Source organism: Delphinapterus leucas, chromosome 8, assembly GCF_059928025.1.
Source record: "Delphinapterus leucas isolate spDelLeu-1000000601 "Yukka" chromosome 8, BTC_Dleu_Yukka2, whole genome shotgun sequence".
In the NCBI taxonomy this organism is placed as follows: Eukaryota; Metazoa; Chordata; class Mammalia; order Artiodactyla; family Monodontidae; genus Delphinapterus; species Delphinapterus leucas.
The window spans coordinates 44,777,283-44,802,130 of record NC_143136.1 but is presented as its reverse complement, the minus strand read 5'-3'; the positions used below and the strand labels follow the sequence as shown (position 1 = coordinate 44,802,130).

Below are 24,848 nucleotides of genomic sequence, written 5' to 3'. Positions count from 1 at the left end.
CTGAGATAAATAAAAAATACCTCATGAAAATCACTGAGGAACAGTAATGAGGGTGGTGATGTCCAATCTGCCCCCAAGGTTTGAGAAGTTATGCAGTGCCCAACAGTCACACACACCCCATTAGTAATTGTGGTTACTTAAGAAAAAAATGTAAATGGTATTTTACATTTACATTTATACATATTATTTTTTCAAGTGGCTACTAAGTTATTAAAATGCAAATACTTCTTAAGTTTTTGGACCTGATTACTTAGTAAAAAAGAATTGTTCAGGTTTTTTGTTTGTTTGTTTGTTTCTTTGCTTGTTTTTGACTTTGGGGACCATGAAAATGTTATGGAGACATTCAGGGTACTCTGAACTGAAAAAGTATGGGAATGTCTGGGTTAGGCATCAAACAAATGAAGAAGGAATGAGTGGGATTCTGGGTGCAGAGCACCTCAAAACATAGCCATATTAAATGCAGGGGAAAAATGTTGCATTAAACATATAAAAAGGGATTAAAGGTCAGAAATAATGTACATGAACAAGAATAATAAGTAATGATGTATGCAGTACTACTTATAAAAGCAAAGGAATGGAAATAACCCGACAGTCCTGAAATAGAAGGATGACTGTATCACCTAAGGGACAACACATGATGGGGTACTTACTGGGCAGCTGTAAAAGGAAACAAATATGTATTGTTTTACATTATTGTGAAATCACCTCCGGGATATAATATTAGATAAGAACATCAAAGTGGAGGAAAGTATGTATAGGATGTTATTGTTTATCTAAATGAAGGGGAAAAGATATGAAAAGTTACATAAACATTTGTTTATAAATAAAATTTAAATACAATTTTTAAAAAGAACTATTATTAGACTTCAAGCTTCCCTTTAGGTTGTAGAAAGCCTGAAAGAAAATCACTCTGCCACTTACCATAACAAAAAAATGAATGATCTGCAAAATCAGAACTTTTCTTGAACACATTGGAGAACTGAGTTCACAGGGCAACAAACTAAGCCGAAACATAAGGAAAGTTAGGATCCCTCAGGGGGAGTCAGGACACATGCACTTCTTACCTGGAACAGACCCCACCAGATGCCATACAAGCCAAGAGGAAAAATTCAGCTAATGTTTTCAATGAATTGCTGCAAAGTGTGAGAGTATACAACATCTGGGAGACCATAAATACAAGGGAAATTTGCAACTACTGGTGCTCACAAGTAAGATGTGAGCAAGCCTTCCTCATGGTGCAGGACTGGGGGAGGGACAAACTCTGAAAGACACAAAGCTCAAAAAGAAACATATAACTTGAACAGTCCTATAATCTATTAAAGAAATTGAAACAATAGTTTTAAAAAAACTGTCCAACAAATTCCAGGCACAGATTACTTTGCTGGGAAGTTTTACATAACATTAAGAGAAGAAAAAATAATATTTATATAAACTATTACAAAATACAATTAGGCAGGAACACTTCCCAACTGATTTTCTGAACCCAGCACTACCCTGATGCCAAAATCAGAAAAAAATACATTGCAACAAAATAAAGCTGCAGACCCGCAGCTCTTATGAACCTAGATGTAAAAATCCTCAAAGAAATATTAGCAAATTGAATCCAAAAAATATTAAAAGGTAATACATCATAACCAAATGGAGTTTATTCCAGGAATATAAGACTGTTTCAACATTCAGAAAGCAATCAAGCTAATTCATCATATCAACAGACTAAAGAGTGTCAGGAAGCTTAGGGAGAGTGAAACCCAGAAGAAAGATCTGAGTATAGTAAGATGCAGTCTGAGTGAAGATTCATGATTGCCACCCCAAATAGTCCAGCAACAAACTCTGTAGCCCAGAAGTTCCTGCAAATATTTCAGAGAAGGGACAACGTTTTTGCACCGGATAAACTAAAGGTACTTGGGATTGCTTCCTAGTTTAACTACAGTTAATTCTTCTCCTAAAGGAAAATTTGCGTTTCTGATTTATTTCCCTTTTCAAAGTGCTGTGAGGATAGGGAATTATAATATTATTTCCATACCACCACTCACCAAGAACAGGCCCAGCCAGGCATTATTATAGCACACATTTTCATGTGTCATCTCTAATCCTCACAAACTGGAGAAAGCAAGAAAGCAAGAGAGACAGAGGAAGGAGGGAGGGAGAGAGAAAGGAAGAGAAGGAGGAAGGAAGAGGGGGGGAACTGTCTATTCATAGAAAACTAATTTTCTGCATAGAAAATCCTGAAGTATCTACAAGAAAGTTACTAAAACTAGTAAGTGAGTTTAGTAGGGTCACAAGGCACAAGATCAATCTATAAATCAATCATATTTCTACATACTAGCAATGATAAATTGGAATGTTTGATATATATTCTATATATTCTAAATATATAATATAATTGAGATATTATAAAAATATTCTTTCTAGGTGAAATGTAAGACTGTGTCCTTAGAGATGAACTGGGTCTCCAATTATAGAACAGCTTTTAAAACTCTGATTCCTGGAAAGTTTATTAGTAACTTCTGTTTGAGTATTCTATATCCAAGGGTGTTTCAAAGTTAATTTATGTTTCTTCTTTTTATCCTAGCTGTGTTTAAGTAATCCTTTAGGGAGCATCATAACATTCTTATATGCAGGTGCTTATTATCCTTATTTTGCAGATGAGGTAACTGAGGCATAGAGCTCTTGAAACTTGCTCAAGGTTACACAGTGAATTAGACCTATCTCAGATTTATAAGTTAGGATTTCACATTTTTTAAGACTAGAATTTACTTATCCTGGGGTGTAGAATAATTTTCTAACTACATGGAGGAGGAAACAATGAAATGTTATGGGAGTTTTGTTGCTGCTATTGCATTTTATTTAGTTTATCAGTAGGGATTATATAAACTTCATGATGAGGCCCTTTGGTCAAAAATTCTAATTTTAGAATTAAGAACAGCTAGTCATAAAGAGTAAAGAAAAAAATTTGATACTGTAGAGTTCAGAAGCAGAACTTCAATAAATGGTGTTTGGGATAACTGGACAGTTATATGCAAAAGAATCAAACTGTATTACTTTCTCACACCACATAAGAAAACAAACTCAAAATGGATTAAAGACTTAAATGTAAGACCTGAAACCATAAAACTCTGAGAAGAAAACATAGGCAGTATGCTCCTTGACATCGATCTTAGCAATATTTTTTTTTGGCTCTGTCTCCTCAGGCAAGGGGAACAAAAGCAGAAAATAAACAAATGGGACTATATCAAACTAAAAAGCTTTTGCACAGCGAAGAAAACTATCAATGAAACAAAAAAGCGGCTTACAAAATGGGAGAAGACATTTGCAAATGATATATCCAATAAGGGGTTAACATCCAACATATATAAAAAACTCATACAACTCAAAAAAAAAGCAATTAAAAAATGGGCAGAGCAGGGACTTCCTTGGTGGCGCAGTAGTTAAGACTCCGTGCTCCCAAGGCAGGGGGCCCGGCTTTGATCCCTGGTCAGGGAACTAGATCCCACACGTATGCCACAACTAAGAGTTCACATGTCACAACTAAGGAGCCAGTGAGCCGCAACTAAGGAGCCTGTGAGCCACAACTAAGGAGCCCACCTGCCACAACTAAGACCCAGCACAACCAAAATAAATAAATAAATGAATAAATATTTTTTTAAAAAATGGGCAGAGGACCTGAGTAGACATTTTTCCAAAAAAGACATACAGATGGCCAACTAACACATGAAAAGATGCTCAACATCACTAATCATCAGGGAAATGCAAATCAAAACTACAATGAGGTATCACCTCACACCTGTCAGAATGGCTCTCATCAAAAAGCAACAAATAACAAGTGTTGGCAGAGATGTGGAGAAAAGGGAAACTTCATGCACTGTCAGTGGAAATGTAAATTGGTGCAGCCACTATGGAAAGCAGCTTGGAGGTTCCTCAAAAAATTAAAAATAGAACTGCCATGTGATTCAGCTTTTCCACTTCTGGGTATTTTCCAAAGAAAACAAAAACACTAATTCAACAAAATGTGCACCCCTATGTTCATTGCAGCATTATTTACAATAGTCAAGATATGGAAGCAGGGCTTCCCTGGTGGCGCAATGGTTTGGGGTCCGCCTGCCAGTGCAGGGGACACGGGTTCGAGCCCTGGTCCAAGCCCTGGTCCAGGAGGATCCCACATGCCGTGGAGCGGCTAGCCCTGTGCGCCGCAACTACTGAGACTGCGCTCTAGAGCCCACCAGCCACAACTACTGAAGCCCGCACGCCTGGAGCCCATGCTCCACAACAAGAGAAGCCACCACAATGAGAAGCCCGCGCACCGCGACAAAGAGTAGGCCCCACTCGCCGCAACTGGAGAAAGCCTGTGTGCAGCAACGAAGACCCAATTCAGCCAAAAATAAATTAATTAATTAATAAACTAAAAAATATATATTAAAAAAAACATGAATGGATAAAGAAGATGTGGTATACATACACAATGGAATATTACTCAGCCATAAAAAAGAATGAAATCTTGCCATTTGCAACAACATGGGTGGACCTACAGGGTATTTTGCTAAGTGAAATAAGTCAGAGAAAGAGAAATACTGTATTATCTCATTTATATATGGAATCTAAACCACAAAACAAACAAACATAACAAAACAGAAACAGGCTCATAGACACAGAGAATAAACGGGTGGTTGTCAGGGGGGTGGTTGGTGGGGAGATACAGGAAATAAGGGAGAGAGATTATTAAGAGGTACAAACTTTCAGTTGTAAAATAAGTAAGTCATGGGGATGTAATGAGCAGCATAGGAACGTAGTCAACAATACTGTAATACCTTTGTGTGGTGACAGGTGGTAACTAGACTTGTCACGGTGATCACTTCATAATACATGAAAATATCGAATCACTATATTATATACCCAAGACTAGTATGGTATTGTAAGTCAATTTTACTTCAATTTAAAAAGAGAGAGAAAAAGGAAACAGAGCTTATCACTCTAATAAAGGTCTATAAAATATTACACCAGCTTCAGATAGCTGATTTCAGGTATATTTGGTTCCCAGTAAGGACACCACTTTCCCACTGGTTCCTTTGTTGTTCTTCTCTTAACATGTAACCTTCTTCAAATATCACAAGGGATATAATATTTTAGTTACTATGCTTAGAAAATTCATATTTTGTTTGTTAAAAACAACAAAATTTATTAATAAAATAATTCCTTAACTGAATAGATGAAAAAATGGTTCAGAGTCTTGTAGTCTTATGATAGAAATTTTATTCCTAGATAAAAGTTTAAATAGTTTTAATTAAAGTTTAACTTTAATTAAACCATGTATCTTGAAGAAGAAAACCCAATTATAGGTTTAAAGTCATGGAGAACTCTTTACCTAGTTAAGTTTTGTTTTCATTTACCTGACTCTAAGTAAAAATCATAATTATAGCAGTAGTATAATTTCCAGTTGTTTTTTTTTTGGCCACACCCTGCGGCATGTGGGATCTTAGTTCCTAGACCAGGGATTGAACCCGTGTCCCCGACAGTGGAAACGTGGAGTCTTAACCACTGGGCTGCCAGGGAAGTCCCAATTTCCAGTTTCTTTTTTTAACAAAATAGTCTCCCAAGAGTTTTAACTTCCTGACATTCCTCTTACTCTTTCATTTCCTACCTCTTCCCCTGCCCTGTACAATATTCTTTCTTCTGCAAAAGCCATCCATGAACCTTCTTTCAAGAGGCCTCAATCACACAAGCCTACATTGATAACATTAAACCAGCAGTGGGTTTGGCTTTGGTCACCCAGAATTTAATCTTAGCCTTCCTTGGACACTCAACTTCCATTATAAAATCATCAAGAGGTTCAGACACATATCTGTGTGCTGTTTTGTTTTGTTTCACTAGGGCAAGTCAATAACTACTCTATAGCAATGCTTTTAACACCAGAACCACAGAACCTACAGGCAAATAGATGCAGGTAAACTGAACAAACTTGCTTGTTTACACTGTGCTAATACTTGCAGTATTTTCCTGACTAGTGCTTCACAAAGGAAGAAAAAATACAAAGGCAAAGTTACGTTGTTGCCATAAACAGATTTTGCTTAACAGTTTTGTAAGAGTGAAAATCAGAGTGGAGTCAAAATACCCAGCTATGTTGAAGAATTCTGCATTATAATGAGGGCATTCTATAAAGAAAAACATTATCTGAATGTATAAATATTTATCATTGATACATCATTTAGACTTCGTTTTTGTTGATTCACTCAGGTGGACACATTTCTGCACATTTTAAAAGCATCGAAATGCAAATTTGGTAACAGTAAAGGCCTAATCACTATTTGCAACTCTTCTGACATTAAAAATTTCATAACTCTTTTATTTAACTGACTCAGTCATTCACTGCGATCTAACTCACAGAGATGGCTACGTTTAATTTTGCTTCTTCAATAATGTAGACCAGGGACTTCCCTGGTGGTGCAGCGGTTAAGATTCTGCACTCCCAGTGCAGGGGGCCCGGGTTTGATCCCTGGTCAGGGAACTAGATCCCACATGCATGCCGCAACTAAGAGTTCGCATACCACAACAAAGGAGCCAGAGAGCCACGACTAAGACCTGGCACAACCAAAATAAAAATAAATAAAATAAAATAAAAAACTAAAATGTAAAAAAAAATAATAATAAATAATGTAGACCAAGACTTTTTAAACATGTCCTTAACCTTTGGGAAAGTAGGTGGACTACGGCAACTGCATGGCAGAAGTTATAGAAGCTGCTAATATTGATCAACCTTTTACATAGTTGTTGGGCATGTAAAGATACACCAGGCAGGGCAGCATATGAAGCATCTTTCACTGGTGTCATTCACGAGCCACAATGGGCACTACATTGTAAGACAGACCCACCAACAACGAAGCCTTCAAATGCAGTTGGTATAAGAGCGGGTTTGAGACTAGGGTGCGGTATATGAGGCACCTAGGGTGGAAAATTTAAACAGGCACTCACTTGCAGCACCCTGAGAATGACTGCCTCTTTAAATTTTGCACCCTATGTCCTCATTTACCTCATCCTAATCCCTACCCTGCAGGAAAGCACCAAAGTGATGTTGTCTGTAGGAGCCAGGAGCACCTGATCTCCACATTCCACAGCTGAAGCGAAACTTCATAACCAATCTTATGTCAGGTAGTAAAGGTTTACTCATCCCCAGCCCAGTGCCTGGAGACTCAGCTATTTCCCTTGAGGGACCAAGATCAACCTGATGCATTCACTTCCTTACTAGAACTAAGTCGCTGCGTCCCGCCAATGCCTGGGTGATAGAGACCCCATAGTCCCCCTTTCAGATCCTAGAGGCTGCTTACAAATATCTCTGGCCAACATCTTCTGACAGAATTCCCGGTGCAAATTACCTGCTTAGATTGCAATATTACCTTGCCCTTGATTTCACCTCCTTGTGATTTGGTCCTAGAGGCCGTCCCTCTTCCCATCCCACGTGATTCCCAGTGCCTTCGTCTGCTCCCTGAGACTGCTCTTTGGCCTGCTAGTCCAGGCTTCTTAGAGTCTGTGGCTCAGTCTGTCTCTTTTCGATTGGCTCCCAGTTATTTCTGTCCCCATCAGAGTTAACAGAACCATCCAAATACTGTGACAACCAAAAGTGCCTCCACATATTTTCGAAAGCCTCAGCTGGGGACAGTCCTAGCCCAGCTGAGAATCACTGGAAGTAGAAGAGAGGGTATATCTTCAATGAGAAATGAGTCAAGCATTTCAGAGCCTGGCTCTTTCCATTCCATTGGTTCATAAACCTTGCTTGTGCTAAAATCATCTGGGGGAACTTCTGATTTATTTATTTAACACACACTTAGATACTGCTGACTATGTGCCTGAAACTGTTAAAAAAAACACTCTACAAATATTAACTCATTTAATCCTCACAACAACCCTTTGAGCTAGGCAGCATTATTGCTCTCATTTTACAGATTAGGAAACGGGCTTGAGAAGTTTAATGACTTACCCAAAGTCACACACCTAACATATGTAGAAGCCAAAATTCAAACCAGACATTCTGGTTATAGGGTAAATGGTAAGCATTTAGTTATGCAGCAGACAACCATGTCCCATCCACAAAGATTTGATTTAGTAAATCTGTGAAAAGGACTGAGAAATCAGTATGTAACTGAACAAGTTTTTCAGACACTTTTATATAGTAAGAATGTCACCCTTCTACTAACTGTTATTTGGGGACCACAGCACTGTTCCACACCTTATTTGGGAGAGACCAGACGGAGACTGACTTATGTGGCTAGAAATAAATCTGTGTTAGATTACATTGAGTAAGCAAGGAAAAACAATGTTTGGGGTATTATTTCTTCAAAACCTTGGAAGCCAAGCTAATAATACACATCACTTTTACAAAATGGTCAATATTGAACTATGTATTATTAAACAGAATGAAATATGTTAAGAATGTAGCATCAGAGGAAGAGTATAAATAGCATTAATAAATATGAAATTATCCTATGAAGTAGGACACACAACGGCAATGGACTTAACTGAAAGATGCATGAAAGAAGGAAGAACAGCCTAGCTATTCGTATCCTGGGCTCCAGACAGGCAGCCCTGAACCAGTCAGGCAAGACAAATGATACCAAGTAACCCTAAAGTGTGACTTTAAGCAACACAGAAGTTACAGCAACTGAGGGGGGAAGACAGAAGCAACTGGATAAAAATGACAAAAACAAGACAAAATATGAAAGAACTTTGAAAACGTTTTATCACCATACTAGTATGATTATCACTGTATTGTTTAATATTATGTCATCTTGGGTGGCCTCAATAAATAAAGAGAAACATCAGAACCACAGCAGAGCAATAAGCAGCAGCTCTCCCAACACCACCCCTCCCAAAGCGGGGTGAACAACTGTAGACCAATCAGCAGTGTTTCTGGTTACTCAGTAGGGAAACAATTGTGGGTCAGAGTCAACTCAAGGATTAACCAGAGCTCCCACTCTGCCAGACACTGCCATAGAAGGTGAGGTACAAAGAAGACTAATACACTGGGAAGTTCGTTCTCTTTAGCTTTACAGATAAGCCTAACCATCACCTCCAAACACTAATTAAGATGACATCCTATGTGTCAGAGTTAGGAGAGGCATGTTCTTAGGTTCCCACCAGATCAATTGTAGTGAATCCTAAAGGTTTTGGAAAATGGAGCCAGGAGGTGGGTTAAGAGAATGCCAAATTTTAGTTTTTAATTAACATAAAATTTGGCAGTAACGTTTTTAAAAAATAATTATCTTGTGAATAGGGCTTCAAAACTGAATGTACTTTGCCAAAATTTTAGCATATTTCAAAATTTCCTTTCGGGGCCTGGTATTACAAACCAAGGCAAATAAGATCCACTTTCATCAAACCTTGTCCAACTTGCTATACTTCCTCAAGTTTTTGTCTTTCACTGTGCTCTTTCATATTCTGAATAAAGTGACACTTTAGGACTCTCTTTTTCCTTTCAAAACAAGACTCATTCCATTACCTTACATGCTCTCTTATTCCTGCCCTTAATGTGGTCATATTAATTATAACTTTTAACCAATTTAATAAGTTCTGTTTCATAGGAAAACTGGAGGTAGATTATTGAGAACTGTCATATGCAAGCATTTTAGCAGATGAATAAAGCTTATAAGTCCACATAACACAAGTCTCTACAGCCACACACATTCATTTCACACCTTCTGAAAGTGGCAAAAATGAACATGTATATTAACATGACCCAAAAGGATAGCCATTCTATAGCATACAAAAGCAAGAAGCAAAAGTATATAAACTTAAAATTATGCTTTTATTAATCAGTGTTTCAGTATTCAACTTTTAAAATAATCTAGTTATCTAATGATTAATTAATAATTAATTTAATATTATCTTAGGGTTTTAAGTTACCTAAGGATTTTGGAATTATATTTAAATTTAGAGTATAAAACATAATTACTGTTGAGATAAAAAGTTTGTCTTAATAAGTTATCCTAGTGAACACAAATTAACATTTTTCATAAACTTAAATATTTTCTAGCAATAATGCTAGTTTATTTAATGAGTAAATCAATATAAGTAGTTTAGGAAGTTCAGATTAGCTAATCTCTTCATGAGAAAACAAATCTACATGTTATTCTTAAAATGTGTATTTATTTTACTTAACATTGATAAATCAGAGAAAAGACATATAATTGCCTTCTTTTCTTAAACCAAAATTATTAATCCAGGCTGATTTCTCCAAAGACTCACCTTAATTATATAAACTTGGATTCTTCTAATGTTTCTAAGCTAGTAGTTTTTGTAAGAAGGACTTTTTTGTTTTTTAAGTTTAGCACACTTAAAGCATTAGAAATTCTGGGCTTTTTTTTTTAATTTGGGGGATTTATGCAAGTGCATATGTACGTCTGTAAACCAATCAGAACAAAGTTCCTTTAATTTAAGAGGCATTACAATGGAATTTATTAATACCCTACAGAGTAGGAAAACATTTTACTTTTACTCAGCAAAATATAAAGGCTGTTATAAATTATAGACACAGACACCTAGAAAGCTTATAGCTTCAGCTTTACAACCTCAACCCCAGGTTGAAAGTAAACACAGACACACAAAAATTCACCAGTTCAGATCAAAGCTATTCTTTCCAGTGGGCACATTCTTAATCAATCTGAGCTCACAAAGGACAAATGAAAAGACTAAAAACCTGGATTCTTTGTCATCTCACTTCTAATAAAGACTAGATAGCCATCATTCAACAGGTATCACCAAATGGTTAGGCCGCAAAACCAAATTCTCAATCATTGCTACCAATGCAGAATAACTTAGCTATGCATAAATCAGAAACAAAAACAAATATTTTTTTAAAAATCAGTAAAAAGGAAAAACAGACAGTGGTTAGTTCTATAACTGCTTTGGATTTACTCTAAGAGCCAATAAAAGATATTCCTGGGTTTAAACAACCCATGAGGTACACTTCCTTAGCCATAAAGTTTGGCTCCATCACATGAGTTCACTTGAGCATCTCTGTGGAAACTTGAGATTTCCTACGTTAAAGTATAATTTTCAAAAACAGAAAACCATGTCGCCTGTGCAAATATAAAATGAACATTTGTCAGAGTTTTATTCAACTCATTAATTAATGAGCGAACAAGTAAGATGCTAAAACCAATTCTAAGAGTACATGAGAAAGTAGACATATATTCATTTTAAAAATTAGGGTAGGATTGCAGAGTTAGATGCAAAACTGTTTAATATCTTACAGAACAATAAGTCACAACGCGTCGGGTTATCTGGTGTATCAGATATAAATTATTGCATATCAGCCAGACAAAAATCTACCTGTTACCCCCCCACCCCCGCCCCTACAGAATTATAAAATAGCCCAGTCAACATAAAGTCAAGCTCAGCAAAGCTATGAACGAACACCTTGGTAAATTCTTGCCTATTTCCAAGTTTTGGATAATTTTTCTCATAGGAGTGAGATATTGCAAATATTGCATGGGACATACTTATACTAAAAATTTATTCATTTATCTGCAATTTTTTTTTTCTTTTTTTTTTTTTTGCGGTACACGGGCCTCCCAATGCCTTGGCCTCTCCCGTTGCGGAGCACAGGCTCCGGACGCGCAGGCTCAGCGGCCATGGCTCACGGGCCCAGCCGCTCCGCGGCATGTGGGATCTTCCCGTACCGGGGCACAAACCCGTGTCCCCTGCACCGACAGGCGGTCTCTCAACCACTGCGCCAGCAGGGAAGCCCTACAATTCATTTTTAACTGGGAATCCTGTATTTATCTTTTAACCCTAATAACAAGTTAACAAAAACTTTACCTAGTCTGCACAGTTCCATTGCCAACAACGTAGCTCTTAAATTTGTGCCTGGCTTCATATTCTTGCCTAGATAATAAATATTAATATTAACCGCTGTATTTCTACAGCACTTCTATTCTTTATATTTACCACTGGGGGGCGCATATAACTCACAGTCTACCGGATGCCACGTGGTGAAGAGCGTTTCAGCACCCCATCCACTAGGGGACCGTTCAGGAACCTCCCAGATTTCACAACCAGGCTCTCGTAACGTGCTCACTAATCATTTGTGCGCACGCGTACAACTGCTCCCAGGCCCGATCCGAACTGCGCAGGCGTAAGAGAGTGAGCGCGCAGGCGTAAGAGTGAGCGCGCAGGCGTAAGAGTGAGCGCGCAGGCGTAAGCGTGAGCGCGCAGACGCCATTGGTAGGACTCACGGAAAAGGGAAAGGGAGGGGATGGAGCCGCTGGGGGTTCAGACATTTTGGGGCTCTGGACTGGAAGCCGCTAGAACGCTCTCCGGGCTGCGCATCCTGCATATTTGACGCTCCGTGGAGATGCCTAGCCGAGGTGCGCGACCCGAGGACGGCTCTGGGCTGGTCCCTACCGACAACTCGACCCAGCACAAGGAAGATCTCAGCAGCAAGGTAAGTGTGGGACAAGGTGACAAGGCCCCCAGGCTCGGGACGGGGCGCCGCTCGCCCCCCAGGGAAGATCCACGGCGGCCGCGTGGTCCGGTCTCGGCTTTGTCCCGCTGCTTTGACAGCTACAGTTAAAGGGAGACCTTGAAACTTGCCCCAATATTAGACCCAGATGGCAGTAGGGCGGGGGTTTAGTTGTTTTGTTTTTCAAATTATGAATTTTTTAAAGTTTTATTTTAAAAATTATCGTACAGTAAAATGTGACCCTTTTTCCTTTTCTCTAAATTTAACACGTGTAAATTTGTGTGACCACCACCACAACTGGGATACAGAACAGTTCCATGACCCCAAAAGACTCCCTTTATAGCTGTGCTTTCCCCAACCCAGAACCTCGGGCAACCCCGATCTGCTCTGCATCACGATAGTTTTATCCTTTCCAGAACATCATGTAGATGAAATCATGGCGTTTGCGTCTCTTACTCAGCATAATGTCTTTGAGATTCATAATAGCTTTTTTCTTTAAAAAAAAAAAAACAGGTACAAAGTTTATTATTAGAGATATAGCACAACAACAAGTGGGAGAGCACACAGAGAAACGTTAACGTAGAGGCAAGGCAGAGATGCACACCCGGAGAGCAAGGGTGTGGATGTCCCCCCCCCCCACCCCGTAATAAGGAGGAGCGCAGTAAAGAGGTGGTGAAGTCGTTTATATAGGGCGGTTCTTCCAGGTCTTTGTTTACCTTTGGCCCATTATCTGGTTTCTTTTTCCACACCTGCCCTGCCCTAGGATCCTCCCCAACATGCGTGCGCAACTTTTTTCCAAGATGGATTACAGCCCAGAGGCCTATGGGACGGCCATCACATATTATGGGGTGGTGTCCCCTCCTTTTTGACCCCCAAGGAGCCTTTCTGCGCATGTGCAATGTTCCCCTTGCCCCAAGGATGGGAAATGTATGACCTCTTGATCTTTTCACAGGGTTTTGTCCCACTCTGTCCCTGCCATAAAAATGTCCAATGTCCGGTTATTTACTCTATTTCTGTTGCTGGTTTTTATATCGAGGTGCAGATCTCGAAATATAGACAAGAATCCGGTCATAAATATGTAGTCCTGGAGCCCCTTTGTCTCTTGCTTCAGGAAATGTAAACAGGGAGCTGGTAATTAAGTCCGGTCTGGAGCCCATCTTCTTCTCACTCCAGGAAGTGTGAACGGGAGGCCAGTCATAAATGTCTAGCCTGGAGCCCATCTGTCTCCTGCCTCAAATTCCCCCTGAGAGATGTGAACCCCAATACATCTTTTTTGGGAGGTTGAAGGGCAAAGGTCTGTCTTCTACAGCTTCTTCATGCTGACAGGGGGCTCGTAGACCCTACCTAGTTGGGGTCACAGAGCTCTCGTTCTGTCTCATTAAGGGGGCCATTGACTTCTGTTGGTATTCCAAGGAGTGGCTGGAATCTGCATCACTGTCATCTTGTCTGGACACCGTTGTGTCCTTAGAAAGAACAAACTAGACAAGTAGATTAATAAAAGGCAGGGGCCAAAGATCAGTAAAAGAATTATTGTAACCAGGGGCCCAAGCAGGAATAAGAACCAGGTTACATTTGATAGCATTACTTTAACTGTAGTCCAGATAGTGTCAGCGCTTGGGTTACCCTGTCCAAAGGAATGAAGCCATTGAGCACGGTCATATAACTTTTTGATGTCTTTTTCTACTAACCCAGTGTTATTGACGTAGATGTGACAGACCTAGTTAGTAGTTGGAGGAGTGACAACCTGAACGTTAATAGACAAAATAGATCTCATTTCTTTTCAGGAGGTAAAGCCTGAAACCCAGTCTGGACCTGACGCTTTGAGGTGACTTGTAGCCAGGTAGCCAGTTGTCTAGTTTCATTTAAGTAGGTTTTAACTTTTAAGGTGGTATTAACACATAGATAACAGGTGCTATTGGTCTGAAAATTTTCTCCTTAATAGCCAAAGCAGATGTTACCATTAATGATGTTAGTGTTTTCCTAGGTATGAGAAGATGTAAGAGTTTGGGCTCATTAAATCTTCTTCTGAAAATATCTTGACTATCTGCAGGGCTGTCCTACCAGTCTTTCCCAGAGCACAGAGTGCCTCATTTCTTTTTCTTTTTTTGAAAATATTTATTTATTTACTTTTGGCTGTGTTGGGTCTTTGTTGCTGCGCATGGGCTTTCTCTAGTTGCAGCGAGCAGGGGCTACTCTTCGTGGCGGTGCGCAGGCTTCTCACTGCAGTGGCTTCTCTTGTTGCGGAGCATGGGCTCTAGGCTCCCGGGCTTCAGTAGTTGCAGCACGCAGGCTCAGTAGTTGTGGCTCATGGGCTCTAGAGTGCAGGCTTAGTAATTGTGGAGCATGGGTTTAGTTGCTACGAGGCATGTGGGATCTTCCCGGACCAGGGGTTGAACCCGTGTCCCCTGCATTGGCAAGTGGATTCTTAACCACTGCGCCACCAGGTAAGTCCCCCAGAGTGCCTCATTTCTCATCTCCACCCTGAACTCCTTTCAGGAGGTGTTGAAGGTCAGCAGCTGCAGTGGCCATGATTTAGTCCTTGTAGAGGGAGCTGGCAAGGGTCAGTTACCAGTCGGCAGGGCCCCTTCATGGTCATAAGTTTAACCATGGTTTTGGGGGCATTTCATGACTATTTCGTCCCACAGTGCTAGGAATGCTCATTCCCGGGTCTGGCAAAGATTTCGTTGACAGGCCACTCAATGTGGTGTTACTGGACTAGGCCCTGTTAACAGTAGCCAAAAACCTCTGGACCACCTGTCTTACTAATCCCTTATGGTCCAGATAAATATTCCCTCTTGTTGCTTCTTCCCATATTTAGAGTTACACTATTACAGTCATTGATCTCATATGGAACTATGTATCATCATTTTATCAGAGGCTCAGTCACACATTTGGTAATGTAATAAGCAACAATTTTGTAAAACAGGCAATATAGAAAACAATATAGCTAGCAGTACTAGTAAGGTCATAAGTAAGAATTTAAGTCAAGAACTTCCATTAGGTGTTGCCCAGTATATACCCAGGTTATCTGACTTAGTCTATTCTGTACCAATCCTTGTCTTTCAGGGAAATTATATATTGGCATTGTTCATAAGGCATTTGCCCCAATTTTTTAGTGTAACTAGACTGATTATCCTTAGTATGATTTAATTGTTCCCAGCGTAGAGGAGCTGATAATGCTACTGGGAACCTAAGAGTTTCCAATCTCAGGAGGGAGCAGGTAGAGAGAAAGATAAATGTTTTAATTTTACCCATAGGTGTAAATTACCAAATTGTTGTAAACCATAAATAACTTGAGGAGAAGAGCTTCTTTATATCTTCAGCTCCCAGGTTTCAGCACCATCTGATCTCGGAGAGGCGGCAGCGAGTGATGGCACGAAGCAAGATCTTAATTCCCTGCCCAGGAATTGAACCTGGGCAGCCTGGAAGAAAACCAGAAATCCTGGCCACCACAATCCCTGGTTCTTACCCCCAGTGAAAAATGTGTTTCTCATGGAGGCAAAACTGTAAAAATAGGTACAGAGTTTATTACTAGAGACATAGCACAAGTGGGAGAGCACACAGAGAAAGTTTGTTTAGTTAAGATAGAAGCAAGGCAGAGATGCACACCCAGAGAGAAAGGGTGTGGGCACCCTCCCTAATGAGGAGGAGCCTGGTTTGGTTTTTTTCTATGTATTCTTTTAATACTTTTAGAAATACTGCTCACCTTAGATCTGCTGCCTGTATTCTCTGTCTCAGAAAATGTCACCACCATCCATCCAGTTGTCCATGCCAGTAACGTGGGAGCCAACCTTTATGTACATCAGGAAGTTCTATCAGTTTTATTTTAGAGGCCCATCTGAAATATGTGCCTTTATCACCATGTACGCTCTTAACCATCCTAAACCAGCCACTTTCATCTACCGTAGGCAATCCTGCAAAGGTTTCCTAAGTGGCCTCTCCTCATCCATTGTTACCTTCTTCCAGTATGTCCTTCACTTTAGCCAGAGCTACGTTCCTAAAACAGGTATCTGATTATCACTGTTCTGCCCCACCACCCCCCAAAAGGGAGCCAGTATAATATAAATCTTAACTGCCATAAGCAGGAAAAAAAAAACAACAAACTTTAAAAATAAATTTGAAATGAAGATGGCTATAGCCTTTGAGGTAATAGATGTCCTAGATAATACTTTGGTTCTGTCCCAAACTGACAGTGGCATCTTGGGCAAGTCTCTAATCCCTCTATCACAGTTTCCTTGTCTGAAGTACTAAAGTATACCTGCTATTCCTAAAATGAATGGGAAAGTGCTGTTCAAACATAAGCCTCCGGGCTTCCCTGATGGCGCAGTGGTTAAGAATCTGCCTGCCAATGCAGGGGGCACGGGTTCGAGCCCTGGTCCAGGAAGATCCCACATGCCACAGAGCAACTAAGCCTGTGTGCCACAACTACTGAGCCCGTGAGCCTAGAGCCCACGCTCCGCAACAAGAGAAGCCACCACAGTGAGAAGCCCACTTGCCGCAACTAGAGAAAGCCCACACGCAGCAACGAAGACCCAATTCAGCCAAAAAAAAAAAAAAAATCCAAACATAAGCCTCCAGGAGGTTGTACAAATTCAGTCTTGGAATTCAACTCAATCTCTAGTCAGTTACTACAGTGACTGTCAGCTGGAGAGCAGAAGGGTACACATCTGTGAGGAATGAATTTTCAAACCACACACAGCCCACTCTGATTACTACCGTAGCATGCCACTTATACTGATGTATGACAGATCCGTGAGGCTTCCGAGGTAGGCCAAAATTATAAAATATGCTTTTAGAGGCTCTAGTGATACTATATAATCAGTCATGTTCACAATATAGCTACCTTTACTGAAAAGAGTTTAAAAGAAACTTAGTTGAGCCCTCTTCTACTAATAAAAAGAGAGACCTAGTTCAACAGTGCCAGCCCTGTGCTAACCTTTGAGATGTAAAGCAAAGATGGAAAGTGATGGGTCGTACTACCCCAGGTAGGGCACTTACTGCTACTTGCTTCCTCTGAATGTCTGGCTGTACCATTTAGTACATAAATCATGAAAAGTATGGGAATGGGGGCGGGGGGGGGGGGAGTAACCCACTCTTCATTCCATTTGGTATTTTTTTTTAAAGCTAAAATATAATTTAAAAGAAATCATTGAAAAATTGGTATTACTTTTGGGTTTTGGTGCATACTGTCTTTTTTTTTTTTGGTACGTTCTCTATTTTAAATAAAAGACGTAAATCTTACTTAGTAACTATGGCTCTTGCCTGAATATGAATGCTGGTTACCAGCACCCTGTCTGGGCTCAGTGAGCCATCTAACACTTTGTAAGTCTAATCATTGTTTCTTCCCTCAGCTTTCCCCCACCTGCAGTTCCACACAGCTGCTGTTGAAAAGAATCTATATATTCACAGACTGCCCATTTGGACAATCAATACTTATCCCATGTCTTTAATTTTAAAGGGCCCTCACTGAGCATACTTTGATAACCTCTGATTTAAGAATGTTTTCTTATTTTAATAGATTAAAGAACAAAAAATTGTTGTGGATGAACTTTCTAACCTGAAGAAGAACAGGGTGAGTTATTAGAGTTATTCCAAACAGTATGTGGAAGGGTTTGATTATATCTTATTAACTATATACAAAACTTATAAGAACTACATATAAGATTTATATTATATTAAAATTTACAAGGTTTCAGCATCTTTTTAGTTAAATTGCAAAAGTGAAGTGTCCGTGATTTTTTAATATATATCATATATAGTTATCTACATATTAACCATGGCTGTTGATAATCTTCTCCCCATCATATGCAATTGACATTACCTTTGAACCAAATGATACTAATTGTACTATGTTATCTTGCAGCCATAGTCACTAATGGTATGTATTTTATACTTGAATTGGTGTTTTCTTTTGAAATAAATGAACTTTAAATCTATTGAGAAGAGTAGAAACTATTCAAGTGAATGTGAATAATTGTTTAAAAAAAAAAAAAGATAAATGCTTCCCCTTCCTTCCCGCCCCCCGACCCCAGGTTTTTTACTCAAAGCTTCCAAATCCTTAACATGGTTATTTAACTCCATTTCCATTAATGTATTCACAAACAAGCAAGCTACTGTTTCATGGGTCGTTATACTGCCAAAACATATATTTTAAAGTTAAATGATTTGAGCCCTTTAAAGCATTGTAGAGATTACTTGGTAACTGACATGTTAGACATTTCTGATACAGGTACGGTACAATTGATACAAACTTTTCTAGAGGGCAAATTGGCATAATGTATCAAAGTCTTAAAGCTATGTAACACTTTGATCCAGCTGTTCTATTTATAGGAATTGATACCTAGGAAAGTATCATGAGAGTGCAAAAAAATTTAGGTACAGAGACATTCATCTCAACGTTGATTTATAATAGTGAAAAGTTGGTAACACTTAAATGACCAAATAAACTGAAATATTACTAAAGAAAAATGGTATTATAGTATATGCAGAGAAGAAAGAGTTTTACCTCAGTGTTAATGGTAGCAATTTCTAGATAGTTGGATAATGGGTGAGTTCTGTTTGTTTATCTGTATTTGCTAAGGTATTGTTCTGAACATGTTACTGAAGTTCAAGAATAAGCAATAATAGGGTTCAGAGTTTTAACATTACTTTTTAGAATAAATCATGATATTAGCCTAAATTATGTTTTGCAGAAAGTATATAGGCAGCAACAGAACAGCGACATATTCTTTCTTGCAGACCGAACAGAAATGCTTTCGGAAAGCAAAAGTAAGTGCTTTTGGTACATTATATAGAAACACACAGAAATTCTTTTGTGGGCTTTCTGTAGAAATTCATGATGGTGCCTAAATTATACTGTCTACATCTGAATGTTTAAACATATATCTACATCTGAATGTTTAAACATATATCTAAAGATGGGATGGTGGTATACCTGTTAATAAAATTAATGCAATAGTTTGGTTTTTTTCAAGTTAGCCTTCCAAGGATGAGTCAACAGTAAAAATAAAATCAAATTAAAAAAATATAAGATGTGTTAGGAAGCGATAATAACGTAAGCTTTAGAGTTTTAGACAGATCTAGGTATGAAATATTGTTCTACCACTTTCTCCCTTTGTGATTTTGAGTGAATCACTTTGAGCCTCCAAAGTCTTAACGGGATTTAAATAAAATAATATGTATATTTAATGTGCATAGCCCCATGCCTGGGTCAAAATAAGCATTTAACAAACAGAAACGAGTTTCCTAAATACTAAACATTCTTCATTAGAAGCCTGTTGTAAATTATTATTCAAACTAACATAGTCCATATATGTTTTGATCTTGGAAAATAACCTGTTTTGCCCTTTGAATTACTAGGTAAAGGTTCAAGAATTTTTATTTCACTTAGTATGTCTTCTCCCTTCCCCCACAGATACATTGGATGAGCTGAGGAAAGAATACCAAGAAATAGAAAACTCAGAGAAGACCAAAATCAAGAAATAGTCAAATTGATTTTACATAGCAATGTGTGGCATTTGTTGTGCAGTAAGCTTCTCTGTTGAGCATTTCGACAAAGATTTGGAAGAGGATTTACTGTGTAATCTTAAACGGCGGGGACCTAATAGTAGTAAACAGTTGTTAAAGTCTAATATTAACTACCAGTGTTTATTTTCTGGTCATGTCCTTCACTTAAGAGGTGTGTTGACTGCCCAGCCTGTTGAAGATGAAAGAGGCAATGTATTCCTGTGGAATGGAGAAGTCTTTAGTGGAATAAAGGTTGAAGCTGAAGAGAATGATACCCAAATAATGTTTAATTATCTTTCCTCTTGTAAGAATGAATCTGATATTTTGTCAGTCTTCTCAAAAGTCCAAGGTCCTTGGTCTTTTATATATTATCAAGCATCTAGTCATTCTTTGTGGTTTGGTAGGGATTTTTTTGGCCGTCGTAGCTTGCTTTGGCATTTTAGTAGTTTGGGCAAGAGTTTCTGCCTCTCTTCGATTGGCGCCCAAACATCTGGAGTGGCCAGTCAGTGGCAAGAAGTTCCAGCATCTGGAATTTTCAGAATTGATCTAAAGTCTACTTCCATTTCCAAATCTGTTGTTTTAAAATTGTATCCTTGGAAATACAACTCTAGGGAGGATGTTATCAAAGAATGTGTTAATAGCCTAACTCAAATTTCAGCAGATTTGCCAACATTTGTATCAGTGGCAGCAAATGAAGCCAAACTGTATCTTAAAGAACCTGTTGTCCCTTTAAATATGATTTTGCCACAAGCCACATTTGAGATCCATTGCAGTAGCATTTCCAGCGTCCCACCGTCAAGAGAGACCCTTCAGGTCTTTCTTACTGATGGACACATGAAGGAAGTAGTTCAGCAGTTCATTGATGTCCTGAGTATCGCAGTCAAGAGACGTGTCTTGTGTTTACCTAGGGATGAAAACCTGACACAAAGTGAAGTTTTGAATACTAGTAATAGGAAAGCAAATGTTGCAATCCTGTTTTCTGGGGGAATTGATTCCATGGTTATCGCAGTGCTTGCTGACCGTCATATTCCTTTAGATGAACCAATTGATCTTCTTAATGTGGCTTTCATGACTAAAGAAAAGACCATACCAGCTGGTTTTAACAAAAAAGGGAGAAAAGAGAAAAATAATTGTGAAAAACGCTCTGAAGAATCCTCTAAAAATGTCACTGCTGCTGCTGCTGCTAATCCTGGTGAGCAATTCAACGTACCAGATCGAATCACAGGAAGAGCAGGGCTAAAGGAACTACAAGCTGCCAACCCTTGCCGGATTTGGAATTTTGTTGAAATTAATGTTTCTCTGGAAGAACTGCAAAGATTAAGACGAACTCGAATATCCCACTTAATTCAGCCTTTGGATACAGTGTTGGATGACAGCATTGGCTGTGCAGTCTGGTTTGCTTCTAGAGGAGTCGGTTGGTTAGTGACCCAAGATGAAGCAAAACCATATCAGAGTAGTGCAAAGGTATGACACGGTATTTCTACTCAGGATTTCTGAGACCTAACTTTGACCCTTAAAGCTTTTAGCATTTAAGTTGCAAAAATATAGCGTATTTCAGTTGCATTTAAACTATAACACAAAGTATATGACTTTGTAAAAATTGGGCCTATTTTACTATTTTTTGACTTTGCCTTATGGCTTTTCTCTGAAAATGTTATCTTTGGTGTTATCATTTTTTAAGCTTGACTTTTATCTTAGTTATTTTCCTTATTGTATAGTAGGTAACATTTTTTATATGGATTTCTTTAAACCTTTATAGGTAGTTCTTACTGGAATTGGTGCAGATGAGCAGCTCGCAGGTTATTCTCGTCATCGAGTCTGCTTCCAGACACACGGGCTGGAAGGACTGAATAAGGAAATCGAGATGGAACTGGGTCGAATTTCTTCTAGAAATCTTGGTCGTGATGACAGAGTTATTGGTGATCATGGAAAAGAAGCAAGGTAATTCCTATTATCTATCTGAGGGTTTTGGGTAATCTTGTAAAGACAATAGACTGTAAAAGGAGATTTTTAGGTTCCTTTTTCTTTGGAGACTTGTTCAAATGAATAACAGTAGCAACAATATCTTGGCTTTATATTACAAACACGGTCAGAAGCAAAGCTGGAGAAGAGCCAGAGGAACAGTTTTTCCAGAACTCATTCTCCAAGAAATGGATTTTCAGTAATTTTCAAATATGATACAGTGACATGATTGCTTTTAAGACTACAGTGAAAGACTGTAAAACTTGAGGTAATGAAATACTGAGAGAAGGCGTTTAAGGGGCTTTGTTTTGTTTCAGATGTTTGCTTTCCTCCCAATAAGGGCATAGTCCTACTCCCAAGCTTTCTCCTCCAATGTTACAGAGCCTGACTTTGTCTCTACAGACATTTCTGTATGTACAGGCATACCTGGAGATATTGCAGATTCAGTTCCACATCACCGCAAAAAAGCGAGTCACGTGAATGTTTTGGTTTCCCAGTGCATACAAAAGCTATGTTCACACTGTACTGTATTAAGTATGCAGCAACATTATGTCTAAAAAAAAAAAAAGTATATACCTTAATTTAAAAATACAAAACAAAAAGCAATCACAAGGTAACATCAGAGATCACTGATCACATATCACCATAACAAATATTATGAAAAATTTGAAATATTGCGAGCATTTGCAAAATGTAACACAGAAATGTGAAATGAGTAAATGCTGTTGGAAAAATGGCACCACCAATAGACTTTGCTCATTGCAGGGTTGCCACAAACTTTCAGTTTGTAAAAAAAAATAAATAAGGCAGTATCTATGAAGCACAATAAAACAAGGTGTGCCTGTATAGATCCATAATGATTTAAATGGTGGTTCCGTTCTGGTACTGGATTCCCCTGTCATATGTTTTTTGAACACAGTTTAGTCATATGTTGCAGATTACCTAAAAGTTTCAGAGATCAAGCCACTTTCATGTGTATATTCTTTTTTAATCTTAGGGGTTTATGTTTACTTACAACATATTTTTGATGATAGTAAACAAGTGCTTGAATACAACTTTTTAAAGCATTAAGGATAAAAGAAGATGTTTCATTTAATTATAAAAAGCAGAAATTTGTTCAAGTAGGTTAATTAATTAAGTGATGGTTTTATTACAAGGGTACGAGCATGCAAGAACAAGGAGTCCAAATAAGCTTCGTGGGAATTGGAGCATCATAATACACGAACTCTGAGACTTCATTGCTTCTTGTCTCTACCTTGTCATTCCTGTGTTGCCAGTTCTGACATGTAAAATTATCATAATTTTCAAAATTTCATTATAAAGAAATAAGTAATGCCACAATACAAAGTGTGTAAAATGTTTTCCTTTTGAAGGGTATATGTGTATGGGAGAGAGAAAGAGAAATTCAGTCCATTATTTCAGCTAGGTCAGAGAAAAGGGAATTTATTTTATTCAGTAAAAGCAGTTAATTCTAAAGACCCCCAGGATTTCCCTGGCGGTCCAGTGGTTTCAGACTCCATGATTCCACTGCAGGAGGCGTGGGTTCGATCCCTGGTTGGGGAACTAAGATCCTATATGCCGCACGGTACAGCCAAAAAATAAAAATAAGACCCCCCCCCCCATGACATCCTTGGGTAAAAATGGATGTGAAGGATGTTTAAAACAGCAAATCAGAATTGTAATTTAACAACTACCATTATAGTGGCTAGATTTAAACTGATTTATTATGGATTTTGGCATACATATTAACTGTAATCTATTAGCTTCTCTTATTTAAATTTGCTTTCACAATTAATTCATTTTTATAAAATATTTTGTATAACAAATGCCTTTACCCTTTCTGATCTTTCTACTTAAGTTAGAATGAAATGTAATGAAATAGAAATACTAGTGTAATTGTATTGCATTTTGAGGAATTGGGAAGGAAGGGGGTGAGATTAGAGTATTTTAAATGAAAAAAAGAACAGAATTTGCTAGAAAATTAGAGCAGAAAGGTTTTTTTTAATCTAATATTTTGTCCTGTTACACCAGTTTGTCACCATTTAAGCAGTTTAAATGTAATTATAATTTTGATACCATAAAGTTTTGCCATGAGTAAATGTTTCACGAGTTCAGGAGAGTAGAGCCCTTCTATATTGGTTTCGTATCCCTAAAGTTCAATATCTTTAGATAGTAAAGAGCAGACACAGATTGAATAATTAACTCAAGACCATGCTTATTTTCAAGGCATCTCCAGAGATTTCTTGTGAAACAATTTGAAATTATTTCTTGACATCATAGGCTTAATTTGTTTATCTATTGAGGGAAAATTTCTTTATATTTTAGCATATGTATTAAAATTAGACAAGTGTTGTGAAATAGTTTTTAATGTGACTAAATTTTAGCCATAAAATTGTATAAATAACTAGAATATTTTTAATCTAGAAAAATAGTGCCCTCAAAAATAAATTTATACTGTAAATATTAACATACTGAAGAAAATGCAAAAGAAATAATCACAACAGATTGATATTTTTCTTTAATAGTAGCTATACTTTTTATTTTAGATTTCCTTTCCTGGATGAAAATGTTGTCTCCTTTCTAAATTCCCTACCGGTTTGGGAAAAGGCAAACTTGACTTTATCCCGTGGAATTGGTGAAAAACTAATTTTGCGTCTTGCGGCAGTGGAACTTGGTCTAACAACCTCTGCTCTTCTGCCAAAACGGGCCATGCAATTTGGATCCAGAATTGCAAAACTGGAAAAGAATAATGAAAAGGCATCTGATAAATGTGGAAGGCTCCGAGTCATTTCCTTAGAAAACCTTTCTGTTGAAAAAGAGATTAAAACGTAATATTTCACAGTGTAACAGGATTTACTGAATGATGATTTAAAAAAATACTCTGCTGCTTTATTATTGTATAATGTGGCTGTAAAATTCATTATGTGGATTT

At 38.3% G+C, this 24,848-nt stretch overlaps 2 protein-coding genes across 3 annotated transcripts; both read left to right on the top strand.

Annotated features, from left to right (window-relative positions):
• Positions 1-12,197: 12,197 nt before the first annotated feature.
• Positions 12,198-21,053, top strand: ASDURF (ASNSD1 upstream open reading frame). Its single transcript, XM_089916573.1, has 5 exons — positions 12,198-12,430; positions 17,967-18,020; positions 19,141-19,216; positions 19,863-19,975; positions 20,991-21,053. The coding sequence occupies exons 1-4, from the start codon at positions 12,341-12,343 to the stop codon at positions 19,931-19,933; spliced, it is 291 nt and encodes a 96-aa protein (XP_089772699.1). The 5' UTR covers positions 12,198-12,340; the 3' UTR covers positions 19,934-19,975; positions 20,991-21,053.
• ASNSD1 (asparagine synthetase domain containing 1) lies at positions 19,955-24,763 on the top strand. 2 transcript variants are annotated; one of them, XR_016394095.1, is made up of 4 exons: positions 19,955-21,418; positions 21,714-21,895; positions 23,074-23,202; positions 24,463-24,577. XR_016394095.1 is itself a non-coding variant. In XM_089916569.1 (3 exons), exons 1-3 carry the CDS (start codon positions 19,955-19,957, stop codon positions 24,746-24,748), a joined length of 1,932 nt encoding a protein of 643 aa, XP_089772695.1. In that variant the 3' UTR covers positions 24,749-24,763. The 2 variants fall into 2 exon arrangements, 1 of the variants encoding a protein (XP_089772695.1); XM_089916569.1 differs by lacking the exon at positions 23,074-23,202 and having other exon boundaries at positions 24,463-24,763.
• Positions 24,764-24,848: the final 85 nt, after the last annotated feature.